The sequence below is a fragment of the Argiope bruennichi genome, chromosome 2 (assembly GCF_947563725.1).
Source record: "Argiope bruennichi chromosome 2, qqArgBrue1.1, whole genome shotgun sequence".
NCBI classification, from domain to species: domain Eukaryota; kingdom Metazoa; phylum Arthropoda; class Arachnida; order Araneae; family Araneidae; genus Argiope; species Argiope bruennichi.
Genome location: NC_079152.1, coordinates 129,002,491 through 129,021,784, shown reverse-complemented (window position 1 = coordinate 129,021,784; position 19,294 = coordinate 129,002,491). Strand labels below are relative to the sequence as shown.

At 29.1% G+C, this 19,294-nt stretch overlaps 1 protein-coding gene across 1 annotated transcript in view; it reads left to right on the top strand.

The window, feature by feature from the left end:
• Positions 1-19,294, top strand: part of LOC129961954 (uncharacterized) — a 276,391-nt gene that overhangs the window by 238,552 nt on the left and 18,545 nt on the right. The window contains exon 10 of the mRNA XM_056075603.1: positions 7,112-7,213. Coding sequence (XP_055931578.1) covers positions 7,112-7,213 — 102 coding nt within the window. The remainder of the gene's footprint in view (positions 1-7,111; positions 7,214-19,294) is intronic.

Below are 19,294 nucleotides of genomic sequence, written 5' to 3'. Positions count from 1 at the left end.
ATTTTATGGATACTGACAGAACATTAGGGAAAGTAGTACAATGAAACAGAACTGTTTAAGGCCTACATAAAAGTACGACTGAATCATATAACTAGCAAAATATGAAGCTCAAAAATATTTTGCAGAAAAAGCTACTAAGAGAACAAGTTACATTAATTGAAAATTTTAGCGATCATTAATACTGGTGAACCGGCTGGTCGCCAAAGGCGACTAGTGGTAAATAAATATAATTACATTAATGTATAAAATATAAATAAGAACATGTTGTATGTGAAATTTGACAGATGGTGCCAACAAAGAAATGTCCTTAAATTATATTAATAACAAAACTATTTGTCCTTCATATTTGTTTTAATTAGCCCTTATTTTTGCTATTTGCCTTTGCAAAAAATTTCATATTTTTTGAAGCGATATTTTGGGAGACAATGTGATGTGGGATCTTTAACATTAGGTCCATGGAGCAGAAAAAGACTAAGGATCACCCTTAAAGGTTATTGAAAACTGAATACCCAATTTGCCTTCGAATTCATACACGACACGCAACGCCTTTGCTCAAGATATAATGCGTTCATTTTGAAGGGCGCAAATCTAATTTTCACGCTATCACGTTGTTACAGTATATACGTTCACTGAATAATTTCTATTATGGCTTTAATATGAGAACAGAATAACACAAGATCATATTTTTATATATTACAAGCTTATTTTTAACTCAGAGGTATATTTGAGCTCGTTTCTGAAACAATTGTACTTAAAAAAAACAGTACACAGAAGTACTTATTTTTAAATACTTCATTTTTAACAGGGTGTAAAACAATCTGCTCTTGCTTTCTTTCTTCCTACTTTGGCAGATCGTCCCAAGCCATTTCGCGAATTGGCCGGCCAAAGCCCGAAATCAAGAAAATCGGACATTGGCCGGTAAGTTTACAGCAACGTTGGCCAGATCGCGAATTGGCCAGCCAATTCGCGAACTGGCCGATTTCGGGCTTTGGCCGTAACATATATAAATATTTGATTGGTGGAAAGATAAAACAGAATTCAAATAAAATCAACATAAATATACTAGATTCATTTTACCGAAAGTAAAGAAACCTTGACATCCAATATCTTATGTAATCCCAAAATAAGAAACTTCCAAAAAATCTAGGGTACTTTTGACAGCCACAGTACATGGATATGACAATATTTGTTTGTAAAATACTTTTTTAATATAGATTTGTGGTTGTCCATTTTGAAATTAGAATTATCGTCAAAAGAAAATATTATTATTAATTCGATTGGAAAATAACAATGGTCAGCAAGTGTTCACCAATGAAATTCATTAAAGAAGCTATTTAATGAAATAATTTTACTAAATAAATTTGGCACTGCATGACAAAACAAATCATCCTTTGTAATTTTCGTAATAAATAAATAATCCTTAAATTTCCCCCTTGCATCTATCAGTTTAATTCAGAATATCAGTTAAAAACCAGAATACAGTAATTGAGTTGGTTTTGATTCCATCATGATTAAATACAATTTCAGAAGTTTGATACAGACTTTAGAAAATTACAACGATTACACAAAAATAATTTTTTTTAAATAATAATATTAAATTCTTATATCAATGAAATGAATACAACGGAAAAACTTTTAAAGCATTTTATGATGTAAAAAATGAAGAGAAAGATGACTTTTAAGTCGTCAAAATACTGATCGCACATAGATAGCAGCGCATGAAGGAGTTATTAAAAAAATCCTCTATAATGGATGGTTATGCAAAAAAATCAATGTCATGTGCCTCAAAGCCATAAGTAGTTAACATATTTTACAAAGGTCTGCATGCACGTTTCACTAGAAAAGCAATAGACTTCGTATGTGAAAAGAGTAAAATAAGTACGAGTCTTCTACTTTTAATTCTAAATTGTGATTTTTTTCCCTAATAGGATAAAAAATGGTCTTTAACTAGAGTATCATTAATAAAATTATGATATTTTGTTAATCAGAACTATGAATTACCGCAACTGACATTGCTGGATTATTAATTAAATTACCGATTTATTGGCATTTTCTTTTGAATAATGTACGAGTTAATTTGTAAATGATGGTGGACAAAATGATTTTTGTATATTGTCTGAAAATTCAGCATTGTTATGATAATTGATAAACCGCATTTTTCGCAAATGTTTTCTTTATGGTACTAAATGAGGTCTAAAGAGAGGATGAGAAACATATGTGGTGTTGATTTAAGAAATTTAATGATGTTCTTTCACAGAAGCCACCGCGCACAAACACGTTATATACATTTTTTGGTAAACGGCCTGTGACTGGCAGGAATGAAAGGACAATGATGTGGTTCGGTTATGTCTCTCTATGTGTTTCGGAAATTTTTTCTCACTATCGCAGTATCAGAACTGATGTTTACTGTCTTTAGAGCAGTCACTAGAATTCCTGTTCCATCTTTCTTTGAAATCGATTGTCTTTCCTCTAAACGTTTTATTGTTGTACTATAAGGAAGGACAGACTTCTTATAAAGATTTTACAGCATTATATGTGCTTCAACTGACGGCTTTTAAAGTCAAAACTAAATTAAGTTGTGTTAGTCGTTTGTCGCATATGTTTTTTTTCACAGTAATGAAAATAAAACAACGTGTACTTGGCCTTTGTTAAAGTCATAACTGTGACGTCCTACCCATGAAGCATGAATCCCCTATTCTTCACTTATCTCACTATGCATTTAATGCTAATTCTTTTTAATCGTCTTTAATACTTAAGTACTATTCTGTATTAAATAACTTTCGTAATACAAGATCTTGTTGTGATCCATCAATAATTAATTCGCAACCCTAAGTTCCAGAAATTTTTAAGTAGGCAAATAAAATTTTATAAGCGATATTTACACCAAAAATTTAAATTTTTATATGGTATTATGACGGATTTATTTTCCATTTAAATTTCTGTATTTCAAATTCGAAACTTAGATCATATCATCTGCAACCTTTTCTTGAAACTATAGTTATCTTCATGTCGTATCAAATACGATAGTTATAATTTCAATGAAATGGGTGGAATGGCATGCTGCTAGAATTTTTTTCTTGTTAATCTTTTTTTGAGATTTCTTCATAAACAATTTTATCTTTCACTATAGTTTCTTTATTACATTTTATTATGCTTTACGATAGGCCATGCTCTATAGAAAATCGCATGCTGTTCAGCAAAGGGGAAAAAAATTTAGCAGCTCTTATCTTCTTACAAATGTATGAGCATCAAACCTAATGTTTTATAAATATTGCAATTTTTCGTGACAGCCAAATTTTTTAAAATCTTGTTGATAAGTCAAAAAAATACTACCATTAATTTGACTGGAAATAAATATTTAAAATAAACGAATAACCCAAAAGTCTTCATTATATAGAACATCGTCTTTCGTATTATAGAAATCAAAACGCATGAAAATTTTATTCAGTGTCAAAAGATCTGTAGAACATTTTGTGAAATAGTGATGAATTAAGTTAGTTAAAATGAGACAACTATATAAACTATTAAAAACATTCATTATTAATAATAAATAAACTAGCAATCGAAAATACTTCATTATGTAGAAATTCGTTTTCCATATTTCGAAGATCAAAATACATGAACATTTTATTCACAGTTAAGGTTTTATAGAAAATTTCTTTAAACAGCGAAATTTATTAAGTGAAAATTAGTTGAAATGTGACTCAATTATATAAATTATCAAAAAAAAAACATTAAACATTTTTAATAACTAAATAAATACTAAAAAATAAGAAGAATTTTCAAATCACAAATATTAAGTTTTAATAATATCTTCTAAGAATAAGGAAACGCATTAAAAATAAATCTTTATTCTCCTTTTTTTTTTTTTGACAGTGAAAAGGTTATCAAAAAAATCATTTGTGAATTAATTAGTTTCAATTTATTTTACCATCAGAATACTTTTCTCTGGATCTGCCATTGCTATCAATTTAATGAAAAGACTCAACAGATTCGCAATATAAATTTCACTGTACATGAGATTAAAAGAAATGGTCCTCCCTTTTCCGATAAATAATTTATTAAATATTTACTGAAAATCAAACTCTAGAGGGAAGAAGTCACGTACTTAATCATAATTTTTCCAAAAATTGTAAAAACAAGTTTCGAATAAATTAATTATCCCATTCTCTGAAAGGAAGCCATTAAAGAGGCGGCAATTAACTTAATGAGAAAACATCAAGTTATCCATTCTTCGTTTTAGAAATTAATGTGTTTATTTTTTTATTACTATTGAGAAGAAGCAATGTAATAAATTGTTGTACGATGAATGAGAAACGTGTGATGTTTTTTAATAATTCAGTGGAACACTTTTCGTGTTCTCTGCTTCGTAAGTAAGCGATCAGATCTCTGTTTTTAATTTAATGGCAATAAATTAAATGATAACACAAAAATATTATTAAAAAAAATTCAATTATGCATTTTTATAACTTGTGTGAAACGTTTAGTTCTGTAAATGTAAGGAAAATTAGTACGATAAATTTTTAAATGTAATAGATATCTATGTATACTGCTTTGTAAAAGGACATTTATTACAAGTCATTAAGTCTCAAAGCTGAGATTTATGAATGAATGCGCGCTAATTTCATTTGGACATCATTCTTGAGCAACTCATTAAGTAACATTCGTTTCCGAAATAAAATGTTATCTTAAAATTTGTGTGCAAACTGAGCATGTTGGTCCGTCAGGACATTTTATTAAAAAATTTTCATTGGTAGGTTTGTCCAGAAATCAACCAAGTGATGATAAAATGCGAGCGACTAAAAAAAAAAGCAAAATGTTAAAAAATCAACGCTCAAAATGCAATGATAATATAAGAAATTTGCAGTATTTTAGAGGTGTTCGGCATTTCTTTTTCTTCGTCTAACATATCAACTTTTGGAATACCTTGCGAAGTTTCATTACATTGGTCATAAATAGCTGCGAAGTATAAACAAATTCTGTTTAAATGCATCAGTTACTTTTATTTATCTGAAGTTCGATACAGAATTATTACTTTTTCGTGTAATAAGTATAAAGAAAGTATTGTAAGCGTCAAAATATTCCAACTCGGAAATTAGTCAGATTTCCACATTTTAGACTACCTCGATCTTCCTAAACACATTTTTGGAATCATGTTTATCTGTCTGTGACAAAACAACTCTGAAACGCTTTGAGCTAGATAGATGAAATTCGGTATATGGTAATGACATCAAATTCGTAGATTTCTATTACATTGTGAACAAATTGCTTTCAGGATGAAGTCTGTCTGTCCATCTGTTCGAAGATGACACGATAGCTACAGAACAAAAACAGCTAGATTGATAAAACTCGGTACATAGAATTAATATCTAAACCATAGACACCTATTAAATTAATAGCCAAAAATCCAGCAACGATATGACCGTCAGTTAGTCTGTACTTTCAGAAACCTGTAAATGCGATTGTCCAAAACCGCAATGATTTAAACATATCAAATTTGGTTATGTGATATTGTGACTAGTAGTTCTGCGTCGAATTTTTGTATGAATCAATTTGGAAAAACACATTTAAAATACAAATTCGATTTTAGAATACTAATAACTGCATGCCAGGGATTAATCAGCAGCAAGGAACTCGCCAAGGATCTCACGATAGATTCAGTGGAAATGCTAATTCATGCCAAATGATAATATTTCATAATTATTGTACAATAATGCAATATTAAACGTTATCTGGGATAACACCTTTATTAGAGAATATACGAGAACGTTTCGGGAAGACCATTCTCGCTGGTTAACTGAATGAAAAAATACAAGGCATAACTTTTTCGAAATGGCAATTGGAGTTTTCTGTGATCTTAGTATTATATACTAAATAACTGCATGGTATAATATGTATTATGTAGCCTTTTGTGAGTTGTCAGCGGTCATAGCATTATTCAAGACTGTTTAACTGATTGAAATGATATATTGCGGGGCATTCTACACATTCCAACTTGCGTTGTCAGTAGCACCATAGCATTCTTCATATCTGACTATTTTTATTGTCTTCTTGAAAGATTAAGTTAAAGTTAAAAGGGAGATTTTCAGAGAAATTTTTAATGATGAAAATATTTTTATCATCTTTGGGAAGGTATATTCAATTAATTTATATTTGCATAATTTGCATTTTGATGCTATTTTACATTTTCAAAGGCTACTTTGTCTAAACTGTAGTTAAATTGTCTTATGAAAATTTCATAAAATAGAATTAAAATGCATATTTTTATTCAAATATGGCACTGTAATTTTTAAATATATTCTGTAGATATTAAAGTTCCAAATAAGCAATTTTGTTATTCAAAATTATTTTACAATTGTTTTAATGATTCATAATAAGAAAAAAGTGATGTTTTAATGTTATCAATAAAACTCTAGTATATAAAAAAATGATGTGAAATATGGTTTATTTCTTAGCTCAGGTGCCATGTAATCTATTTCGTAATGTTATCAACGATAATGTATCTGCTAAAATTTTGAAGAAATGTTAATAAACTTCCAAACTAAAAACCACTGTTTTGCCTTATACCTCTTTTTGCCATTCTCCATAACAAATCTTTCCATTTTTAATACACGTCTTTGAACTGATATATGTCTGCTTCATAGCTATTTTCCCCATCTATTGTATGCTAAAATTCAAAATCATCAAATTTTTATAGTATTGCAATCATCATCAAATAGTTACATACCTTAAGTAATGAAATAATTCAAAAAGCTATTTATAGCTGATTTCGGCTTCACACACTAAAATGGCGAAATTTTAAACACAGCAAAAGCATATATAACTAGAGTTGAGAAATGAATTAATTATTTAAACCTATCCCATTTGTCTCCATGCTGAGAGCTATAAATTATTCTAGAAATCAATACTTTTAATTATCGATAATGGTTCTAAATTATGTTCTTTAATATTTTAAATCAATAGTTTAAGTCATCATTAAACAGAGTAAATGCTACTTTCTGATTCATTAAAGTAGTGGATTGGGTTCTTAAAGCGGACCACGTGTTAGAATGAAAGACGAATTAACTTTGCTGATCGAGCTCTCTGTTTAACAAACAGTGTTCTATTTCAGTGAAACAGGCGTGCAGAGTAAACTGTAGAAACGGCGGGACCTGTTATCCACCGTCAACCTGTATATGCCAGAAGGGATTCTTTGGAACAGAATGCCAGTACGGTAAGTTTTATTTATGTACCTAAATTTCTACTCTTTTAATGGACTTAAAAGCTGCAATGTGTTAGTAAAACATTATTTGATCGACAATTCTTTACAGATTTACTTCGATAGTGGGTAGTTAATTTGTTTTCTAACTTCTGGTGTTCCTTCAATATTTGCCGAAAGTGTTAAGACTTTCAGTGCTATTTTCAGTAGTGAAAAATGTACTACAAATCAATCCATATTAACCAAAATGAAGTAAATAATATGTCTAAAATTAACCAACCGATATGTTCTGTTTTCAATTACGTAATAGAAGCGGTTTTAAATCTGAGTTTTAACAGAACTGAATGGCATTTATTTTTATATTATGCGATCCCTATTTAATAGAATTTAGAATAAACTAACAAATGTAGATTACAAAATACGTTTTTAATTCAGGAGATTAAACTTAAAAAGTACCTGAAAGGTAAAGGGTACATAAAAGGTACCTGATTAGATAAAAAAAAAAGAAAAAAATTCACTGTAAGTGTTCCTGTTTGAATCAATATTGCTTATTGTCAATTCCTCATCATTTAGAAACTTGCAAGCAGCACTTGAATCAGTATTTATATAATCGTCCACCGCTGTCTGTAAAGCAGGACAAATTTAAATATATACCGCCTTTTTGGTCTGCGTCATTATCGGATGGAAAATCCAGACTTCTATTTTGGCATTCAGCAACTGAAACAAGTTTTTTTTTAATGATTACATAGAATGATTCATAGATGTGCGAATAAAATTAAGTATAAATAAAAATTAGTTTCGGAATCATTAACTTCGCATTTTATTTACATTCTTTATGCTAGATTGTAACAAAGATTAATGAGCGTAGATTTCCATTTTTGTATCATTTTCTATTCAAACTATTGTTAGTGATTAATTCTGACTTGAATGTTTGAACATTAATGGATAGCGAATATCCTACTGCAAGGAAATAAAACTTTTAATGTTACCATTTTTCTTTCTTTTTTTTTTTAACATCTAAAGTGTAATTACTACAAATAATATATTTTTTGAATTTCTTAAGAACTTAACTATTGTGCATGGTATTTTTTATTACAAGTTTTGTTAGTTAATCCGAAGCAGTCATTTCCCAAGTATTGTTAAAAGCATAACAACTTGTCTAGATCGGCATATCGTCTAGTGGTGTAATCAATATCTCCTTGCAGCTTATTTTACAGAAAGAGTACGTTGAAAGTAACAACTTTCTCTTTACCTATAGTTTTATTACTCATAAAATCAGTTGATGCATCATAAAATCAGTAATGGATTAACTTTGTTTTCATCCAAAAGGGAAAACCGTTTCTATGTTTATTTCTATCAAGTCAAGGGCGCAGCTCAGTGGAGAATGCGTAGTTGTGGAACAATAATACTAAAGTCATAAGCAAATCGAATCGATTAATGGAAATTGCGTTCAACAAAGAAAAGTTTTCGGAATATATTTAGAATTGTTAAACTTGATTCAATAATACAACGATATTTTAACCCTAGATTTTTCCAGTTTTCAGATTTATGGTCTAGTGGAAGAATTTCATTTTTACCAGTTAACTGTTTCGACCCCCTCCAGAAAATGCGTATCTAAATTGTCATAAACATATACACCAATAGCGCAGCGCTATGGTAAAGCGTTGTTCGGGTTGTAGGAGGGCATTTACGTCAAATTTATGCAAACAAACAGCAAATATTCTTTAAATTGCATCTGCTCACCAATGCGTGTACTGTATGTTTATGAAAAGGGGAATAATCAAGTAGTGAACAACGAACAGAGTCAATAGTTACACGCGAATATGTGTCCACAATTGGTTAGGATGAGATTGTCGTAATTAGGGTTGCGCGTATTTGTTGTGACTCCAATTGCTGAGACGTTTCAGAAAAATAATTTTATTTACATTTTAACTAAAGAAATTAAACATTTGATTTTTACTACGATCTTCACCGAGGCAGTGCGTGAGGGAGTTCCGAAGAGAAAGGAGAGAATAGATATTTTTTAGAAGCACACCTGGATGATGGACCGCGCGGCAATTACGTCACCCACAGCCTCGACGGAGCCTGTAGTTTACAGATATTTGATATGATTTATGATAGATATATATGATAGCATTCACTACCAAGACATTCGAAATCCAATCTATTCAATCCGAAAATCCCGCTATAGAAAATGTGTGCCAATATTATAACGACGTGTACTTACAAGCTGAATGAAGTCATGGCCACTGTAGGCTGTTTTGTCTGAATAGAAATAGTAAATGAGATATAGAGCGGAGTACTCATTTTGGAAATATTTCCAATATATACTAAATTAGAAGTCCTAATACCATGGAGTTTCTCAATAATTGATAAAAGATTGACAGTTTAACATTAGAATGACTTCGGCATCCTTTATGATGGGCTTTGATGTACTGTTTAGACATAACTTATTATTACCATGAATAGCTCGGTCCTTATCCCCCGAGAAGAGTTTGTATAAATAAACTAGATCATCAAATTAATGAAATATCAAGAGAATGAAAAATGTATTTCTTATTTCTGATGCTAGACTTTGAAGAAGCAAAAAAAAAAAAAAATCAAAATCAATCGAAGGTATTAACCTTTTCTAGGGCCGTGGGAAGTATGCTTCCCACCAAATTTATCAACCTTTGTATGAAATTATGTAGGTTGGCATAAGTTCTTACAAATTTTTTTAGTAAGTCAGAAACTTAGATGCTTCAGTTCTTTATCTCAGACAAAATGATGTGTCTTGATTTGTTACTTAATTATTAATTAACCAAATTAATTAATTAATCAAAATAAATTTATCTAATAAGCTAAATGAATCCCTTTTCTTATTCTAATTTCAAGCCTAAAAATATTTTTAACAAAATATGACTAGAAAAAAATGGCCCTTTAAAGGGTTAAATCGAAAGGTTCTAAAAGATTTTCTTTTTGTTAAAACGCCACAAATTTTATTGGTTGCCTTTCTTAATTTATCCATACAGATGTGCTGCCAATATTAATACCAAACAATGCAGACGATATCAAAATAAAATATCCTTGTGATGGACAATAAACGAAATATTTAAACATCTAACCAGCGGCAGTCAATTTTTTAGCACGTTTATAGAGCTATGTAGAACTATGGGGCTGTATTAAATGCAATATTGTTCCAATCTGAAAAAATAGTGAAATATGAATATGATCCCCTATTAATTTACTCTTTGATCCGTTTATTCACTCACTTACATTTCCATATTGTTCGGCGAATATAAAGTTACCTTTCAGTTAAGTAAATTCAAAAGAATATTTTTTTTAAATTTATTTTTGTAGCTAAATACTTCAAAAATAAACATGTCATAAATAAACCTAGCTGATTTCAAGTGCTACAAAAATTTAGAACCATGTTTTTAAAAAATATATAATGTTTTCCATTTTATATTGTTTTACATTTTTATATCCCATAAGAATAAAATATCTAGTGATCAGATCAAGTGAGATGTATGGCCGGAAATAACCACCTTTTTTTGTATTACTGCAGGAATTTGTAGGAATTCGTAGGAAAATGGTTTAGTTAAATCTGTTTGAATTTTTATGCAAAAAATCTCACAAAAGCACTGCACAGATATTGCGAAAAGATTTATTTTAGATAGATCATTGCAATGAAACAAATTTTATAATGTTTTTGGAACCTAGCTTCAATTTTAATTCAAAACCTTTACTAAAATTTTAACCATGCCATTTTTTTCCCTTTAAAATGATAATCCAAAAAGGCACCACAATCAAATATAAAATGCAACTTTTTTTAACATATATATTTTTGTATCATTTGATTATTACTTCATTTGTTTACACAGATTCCAATTTCTTTTAAAATTAAATATTTATAAAGTGAGAAGTATGATCATTGTTTGTTTTTTTTATTTTCCATGGTACTTGAAGCATTAGTTATTAATTTAATTTTATTAATTTGGCAGCAAAATATTAGTTATGTGCTAATGCATATAAGTAAATATTAATTCATAATTATGTCAATACAACGCTGAATTTTGCTACAAGATATTATCTTTAGAGATTTTCTTTAGCACATTACACTAAATTGCAAACTTTCATATCATGAAGTTTTATAACTACATAAATACCATTATGAAATCTGTTTTATTCATTTGGATTCGATTTAATTTGTTTTATATTTCAAAGATGAAATTTTGCAAATCATTTTTTTACTCACTTCCTAATGTTCTAGTCTTCTGAAATATTTTTTCTATGTATTTTCAGTGAAAATAAAATCATACTAATTTAAACTTTTCATAATTTTATTAGTTATTATTCGATTAATTCGATGGATTCCAGTCAAAGGGTGTCGCCTGCCTTTGAAATCAATTAATAAATGCATATTAAAATCCAAAAAGTAGAAGCTAATTAAATGAAATAAAACAAATTTTAATTTTAAGCACATTAACAGATGCGTGTTTTTAAAAGCTGTTTTTTTAAATTTATTATATATTTTTGTCTATAAAAATATCATTATTTTTAAAGCTTTAATTCCGTGGCATTTGATTAAGTACATATGATATAGAGATTAATCGACAAGACAATAATTTACGCTTAATTTTCTTTATTCTTTTCCAACTGCCTTATTCTGTGTTTAGGACAGTTCAAAAGAATTCTCGATCAACCAACCCTTCATTAATTAGAAATCAATTTAATCGGTTATTGTTTCAGAATAATTGACTTTTAATTATGTTTGAACTCATGCGGTTGTAAGAGTAATTAATTCTAATTTAATTTAAGGAAACTAATTTCAATTTAAATATTCATTAGAAAATCTTAATTTTGGCCACTGATTTTAAGAATTTTCCTATGCAGCGTTTAAATTCTTTATTTTTCAATTTATTCATTTTCTTTAGAATTTTTATGGGAATATTGTTAGATGTATCAAATTAAAGAAATGTTGATATTTTAATTTATAAAAATGAAAAAAATCCTTGGGGATTGTTCAATTAATATTAAATTTTTATCGTTTAGTTTTTTTAAGGACATATACAGAACCATTTTCAAAGGAGAATCAGCATTTTTAATTTACTAACAATAAAAAGACAGACCCAAAAGTTAAAAATACTTATCATGATTAATGAAGTTTCGGTTCCATCCATTTTAATGTGTGTAATACATAGTTTAGATCTTTAAAAATGTTTTTCAAATTTTATATAGAATGTGTCAAGGGGCTCTTTACCACTTATTTTATGCATGCGTATATCAATGCGATCTAACCCGAATAAGCAAGATGAATGAAATTTTAAAATCATCTTTGTACCCAAATCCTTGACATGGATGTAATTTTGAATTAAATCCTTTAATCCATCTACAAGCAGGTTATCTGCAGGTGAAGGCGGACGCACAAATATGCAACTCAGTAATTTGATGTGTAATCTTTACAACAAATTCGTAGATTGATTTTAAATTTTAGGCCTATTAGATCGTAGTAAAAAATAAAAATAAAAAATCGAAAATGTAAACTCGGTTATCTTTATTACTACAGCGTTGAAAATAAGACATACAGGTTTCAAATTCAATATCAAGTAGAGGTATGTTTAAGTATACACTGAATACGAGGGAAAATTAATTTCGTTAATTACGTAAATTAAGAAATTTGTTTTTGGACTCTCTGGAAGAAAAGGTAAAAATGCAAACCTCTCTACAGTTCTCCCCACAATATACTAGATCTAGTTATATATCACGATAAAAATGTAGGACAGAGGAATGTATAAATATATGTTGAATTTGGGAAAGGATTATTTCCATTTATTACGAAAATTATGTGTTTGAACCATTCGATCAAAGGAAAAACATTCAAAATACAAACTCGATTGTCTTCATTCTAGTACTAACCACTTAAAATATGTCGTATTATGTAAATATTTGCGGAGTTTGAGAGGAGATTTCTCCCACTAGTAGGGATTGCAATACCGGACTAAAATTTCAATACCGGTATTCGGTATTTTTTAAATCTTAATACCGAGATACCGGTTTTAATACCGGTATTAGAAATTTTGGAAAAAGAAAGAAAACGCGGGTGTTTCTTTTTTTTTATTTGCCAGTTTTGTTAAAGAGTGTAAATATTATAAAAAATAATTTGTAACTTATAAATTATAACAGTATATAATCACAAAAAAGTAAAGAAATATCTTATTTATTTAAATCACAAAAAAAGTGTAAATATCACTATTCAGTTTGTGGTACTATTACAAATTTTTGAAATGTGATCTAAAAAAATGCATCAATTGTACTATCATTAAGCCTGAAAAGTAATTTTGTGTAAAGATTACCAGCTGTCGAAAACGCTCTTTCGGCATCTACGCTAGTTGGTGGTACAATGCGCTATATACTTTTTCCAAGTATTTATCTCTAAATCCCTCATCTTCAAATAAATCAATTTCTCGTCGGATGATTTTGGATATAACTGATTTCTGTATTGTATTTTGGTTCGTTGAAATTTTATTATTTATCGCTAATTCTAATTTTTGTTCAAGAGACAATTTCTTTTCACTATCGACAGTAGTGACATCATAATCTTCGATAATTCAATCGAATTCTGAATGTGGATAGGTTTGTGAGAAAGAATTTTTAAGAAACTTTACTCTAACTTAATCAGATTTGAATTGGTTATTTCCTTTTTTTCTTTTCATTTTCATTTTAAAAATCATTAGAATTATGTAAACCATAAGACATTTTCTATTTCGGTATGCCTTTCTTCTGTGCGATTTTTTAATGTAATTCTTCAGATACTAATGTGTGCTGTTCTTTCAGTGACTGCAACATGAAATGTATTGTTGCATTAGCTGTTAATAAATTAGAAGCTCTCCGACATAATGCCTCAATAGTCAGTTTTATTGGAAGTAGAGCTGATATAGTTCTGGATATTAAGTCGAATTCACTATCTGAAAAATTCATTTACAAGTTTAAGTCGATTATTGCTTTTTGGATTGGATTTCTCAGTTTCAAAAATCGTTCCATCATTAGCAGAAACTGTTCCAACGTGTTTTAGAATCTAACATTAACATATATTCTGTTTTATTTTCAGTTAGTATATATTTTAGTAATATATCCTTTTTATAGGGGAACGTTTAAATATTTTAACAATTTTTCGAACTTTATAGGAAGTAATTCTTGATAGGTTAATATTTCATCCTCATTAGCAATATCTTCTTCGACAATTACATTGTCATTATCTTCATTGTCAATATCACTCATACTCTTACTCTCTTCAAAGTCTGAATCCGAAGTTTCTATATCCACAGTATTTGGATTCTTCTGTTCTTTATTTTTTTGGTACAATACATCTATTACTCCTAATTGAATTTCATGTGCATAGCACAACTGCTGATTTGCACCAATAAACTTTCCAACTATTTTCATAATTGTTGCTCCATCACTCGTTATGGATACTATATTTGGCTACTTTCAGGGATAATTCATGCTTCGCTAATTTAGATTTAAGGAATTAATTAAGCCATTAGTTAGCTAATTAATTTCGCACGTTAGGGAGACATAAAAACAAAGACGTATACTATATTGCTATGTTCGCGGTCCCTGAACATATAGTGGAGACAATATTAAAAATTTCTAGTAAATACCGAAAAACCGGTATTTAAACTTGTGAATACCGGTATTACAAAATTGTACAAATGGCTCAAAATACCGGTATTCGGTATCTCGGTATACCGGTATTGCAATTCCTACCCACTAGTTACCGAAATTTACCCTTATGTTCATTTTGTATACCGTACATACAACTTTATAAAAATATACTACCACTATAAAATAATTTTTAACTTAGTTTTATTAAACAATTTTTATTACACGGTTTTTTTTATTTATTTTTTGATGTTTTTTATAACTTAAAGAAGCTACCTATATACATTTTTTTTTTTTTTTTGCTTTTCTTCGAAAAAGCAATCTTGCCACGAAGGGTTAATAAGATATGCATTTATTTTAAAATGGGTTAAAATAGTTTCGTTATTGAATTAGACTATTGAGATGAATCTGTGAACAGTGATATAATTCTGCCTGAAAGCCTTTCCCATTTGGTGCAACAATTTATTTTTATTTTTTCAATCAAGATAGAAAATTGCATTTAAATATTAGGATCGATAATCTGATAAAAAAAAAAAGGGGGAGAGTTGGAAAATATAATTTTTCTTGTGTTAATGATTATTTATGCAAAGTTTTTGTCTCAATAAGGTGCCTTGAAACTTAAAATATATCTATAGAATTAAATGCCTTAAAAATAATGACTAATTTATTTAATGATAACATTCTTAAATCTATATTTACCATTTTAATAATAAACTTATTATTTCACATTTTATTTGAATATTTGTCTTCTGAAATATATATTTTATTCATATCATTATTTTATACATTCATTAATTCATTCTAATCTTATTCATTTTATTTGGTTTAATTCATTAAATTTTATTTACATTGCAAGCATTTTGCTGTAAAAATACTTGTTATTAATACCAATAACGGATATTTAAAAACAGCAAAAACTTGTTATATGTACTTGGTAGCTTCCTTTCTACAATAAGCCAATCTCTTTAGATGTTCCCTTCTATAATAACATTCGTTTCCATTTTATTTTTCAGCGAAGAAGATTTTTAAATTCCTTATTAATAAGTAACAACTACTTTAATCAATAAATTGTTGAAACTATTAATGAGTTTCACATTAGTTTATAATTAATTCATTTAATCCTATGGTCATTATAAGCAAATATTTTAAGCCTTTAAATATGGTGATCATCGAATAATTATGTTTTCCAAATTATAAGCTAAAATTAAGTCATTTACACTTGTTATAATCCGATACAAAAATAACTTAAAATCCATCATTGCATCACTCAGATGAATCAAGATATTTCTCAAAATGAAATGCAGATAATTAATAAGCAAACAAATGAAGGGATTATAAGTTCATTTAATCTTCGGAAACTATAAATACACATTCGGTAACACACAAAGAAAATCCCCACCCCCCATTCCCGGATTGCAAACTTAAATAGTACAAAGTTTAGATTAATCCCTCATAATAACGCCAACCACTTTTGTGTCTTCATTAATATCCTTCTCCAAATATGAGCACCCTCCTCATTTCAAGACATCAAATTAACTCACCTTTTCAAGCACTTATGTACCAAATAAGCACTCGTTGGGTAATTTGCCGCTCAACGGCCGAGAACGTGCCTTTTGCAGACTTTTATATCCGGCACTTGGAATGTGCATGCCTCCATGTCTTAGAGCAATAAAGAAACGGAGTTCCATCTGGAGGATTTCAGTAGCAAATCGTAACGCAGGATAATACGATTACTTCCTCTCTTTCGGTATGCTGCGTTCCAGGCATCGTCTTTGGAACTGCAGCCAATTTTACAGTATTCTTGGACTGATCTATCTCTACATAATAAGCTCCTACTAAAACCACTGTGCTTTATGCCGGTGTATCTCCTCTAAAAGGGTTCATGCTACTTTGCCAGAATTTCATGATTTTATTTCCTCCATTATCAAACTATTTTTGGTCAACGCAACCTTGCCTTGAAAGAGTTTAGAATATTACTAGACAGAAAATAAAAAAAATGATGCAAATAATCTATAAGGAATTTAGAAGGAAATAAACATCGGAATTTTTATTATATATAGAATATGGTTGCTCTGGATATTTATAGAATGAAAATTTATTTTATATTTCTCTTTGTTTTTTAAATGGATCAAGGAATTTCTTTTAGAAAATTTAGTCAATTGTAAATTTAGAATTATTATATGTTCGATTCATCATGGTATTTTTAATAGGAATTTAAAATTTTATTTCATTCTAAAATTTTGGAATCTATTATTTTTATCTTTGAGGATAACTAAATATAATTAAATAATAATTATAAACAGGAGACATGATTTTTCTCGAATACGAAGTACACAAAGAAATTATTATTGTAATCTTTAAAAATTTGAATGCTGAAATTTGCTGAATCTTAATGTTTTTAAACCTCTGTGTTTCAGAAAAAAATTTATTGTATCTGGTGCTTATGATAGCACATATGCACGAGAAACAAGTCGCATAATTTGTACGCTTATTTAAAGATTATAGATATCAATTAAATTTTCCTTGAAATTCACGTGCGGAAAGGATTCTTGTTTTTCTGTCCACGTACTAATGTATTAACAAAAATTGTAGACCCATATCCAATTTTGAACACAATCGGTGTACTGAGAGTGATGTTATGCTACGAAGCTAAACGCAAAGTATACCTCTATGTAGAAATGAACACAAGGAGTAGAAAAGTCCCTTTGTTTTTAGAAAAGGAACAAAAGTTATAAGGCTAACCACAAAAGGTTATTTTGCGTTTAAAAAAAGCTTGTATTAAATGAAAATTTAATACCGAGTTTTCGAGTTAAATTGTTTATTATGTTGGGACAGTTTCATTTTTCGAAAATCAACATATAAATCCTTCGTATTTCTGATTCGTATTGTAGTGTACCTCTGTGCCAAAATTCGTGGCAACACGGTGAATAGTTTTTCATTTTTCGCAGATTTTATGTTTGTGACCTTAATTTTGGACATGAGTGTAAATATTAAGTTTACATTGCAAAATAAATGTATAAAATGAAAAGAAATGGATGAATCCCTCCTACTTCTTTTTAGTCCATTTTATTCCTATTTCTGCAATTTAAACTTAATATTTATTTCTAAATTGGCTAAGTTCTGTTGCGTTTTAGATGTAGCAGCATCAGCGACATCAAAATATAATGCATCTTCCTTTTAATAGTTTCTGACTCAGGAAATAGTTTCATAAATATTGCTTTAATTTTATTATTTGTAGTTTCTTGAATTTAGCGGAATAATTCTTATTAGAAATTTGGATAATTTGTTGTAGATTTTTTGTCTCTGTAACAATGGGAAAATTTGATTTAAGCACTCAAACTTGAAAAATAGACACATCTCATAATCAGTACTAAAACTGCTTTATCTCTTTTAAAGCATTTAATTATCTTTTATAAAAAGAAAATTGAAATCTGTATTTTAAAATATACATTTTACAATTAATTTGTTTTAATGTAAATTATTAAAAAATCATAATGAAATTTAGGGTTTTTTTTTTTATCGAAACGAACATAATATAATTCAACACATAATGCAAATTATACACAAATCTCTTAATCGAACACATATATAATTCAACACAATAATTCATATTATAATTAATACATATTATAATTATAGGTCCCACATAAATAAAGATTCTTTAAGGCACAATACCGATTTCACCATCACTTCTGAATAAATGCATTTAAATTGCACAAATTATAGTTGAATTGTATGCAATAACAGCAGGTACTGTTGAAACTTCGTTAATATACTTCTCGAAATATGAATTTATTCCGCATTCCGAGTCGCCAAATTAACTCACCTGTTCAGCACTTATATACCAAATAAGCATTCGTAGGGTAATTTGCCGCTCAACGACCGAGAACGTGCCTTTTGTCGACTTTTATATCCGGCACTTGGAACGTGGAGGCCTTCAACTCTTAAAGCAATATAGAAGTGGAATTCCATCTCGAGGATTTCAGGGAAGAATCGTAATGCAGGATAATGCGATTACTTCTGCGCCCTCGTGTTCCTCGTAATTCTGCATTTCAAACATCATCTCTGGTACTGTAGCCTCTTTTACAGCTTCCTCGGCCATATCTTCGTCTACGTAATGAGCTCGTACTAAAACCACTGCGTTTATTCTTGTGCTATATCCTCTAATAGGGTTCATGTTACTACGCAAGAGCTTATGATTTTATATCTCTCGTAACAAGTTTTAACTTTCGTTTTTCGCCGTGAAGGGATCTTGAATGTTATATGATCGAAAAAAACAAACAACAACAACAACAAAAATAAAAAAAACATGATGAAAGTCGATAGGGGATTTGGAAGGGAAAATAAACATCAAGATTTTTTGATGCATGTAAGATGTGGCTGATCCAGTTTCTTCTAAAGGAAATGTATCGCAAATCTTTTTTCTTTTCTTTTTTGAAATGGTTCATGAAA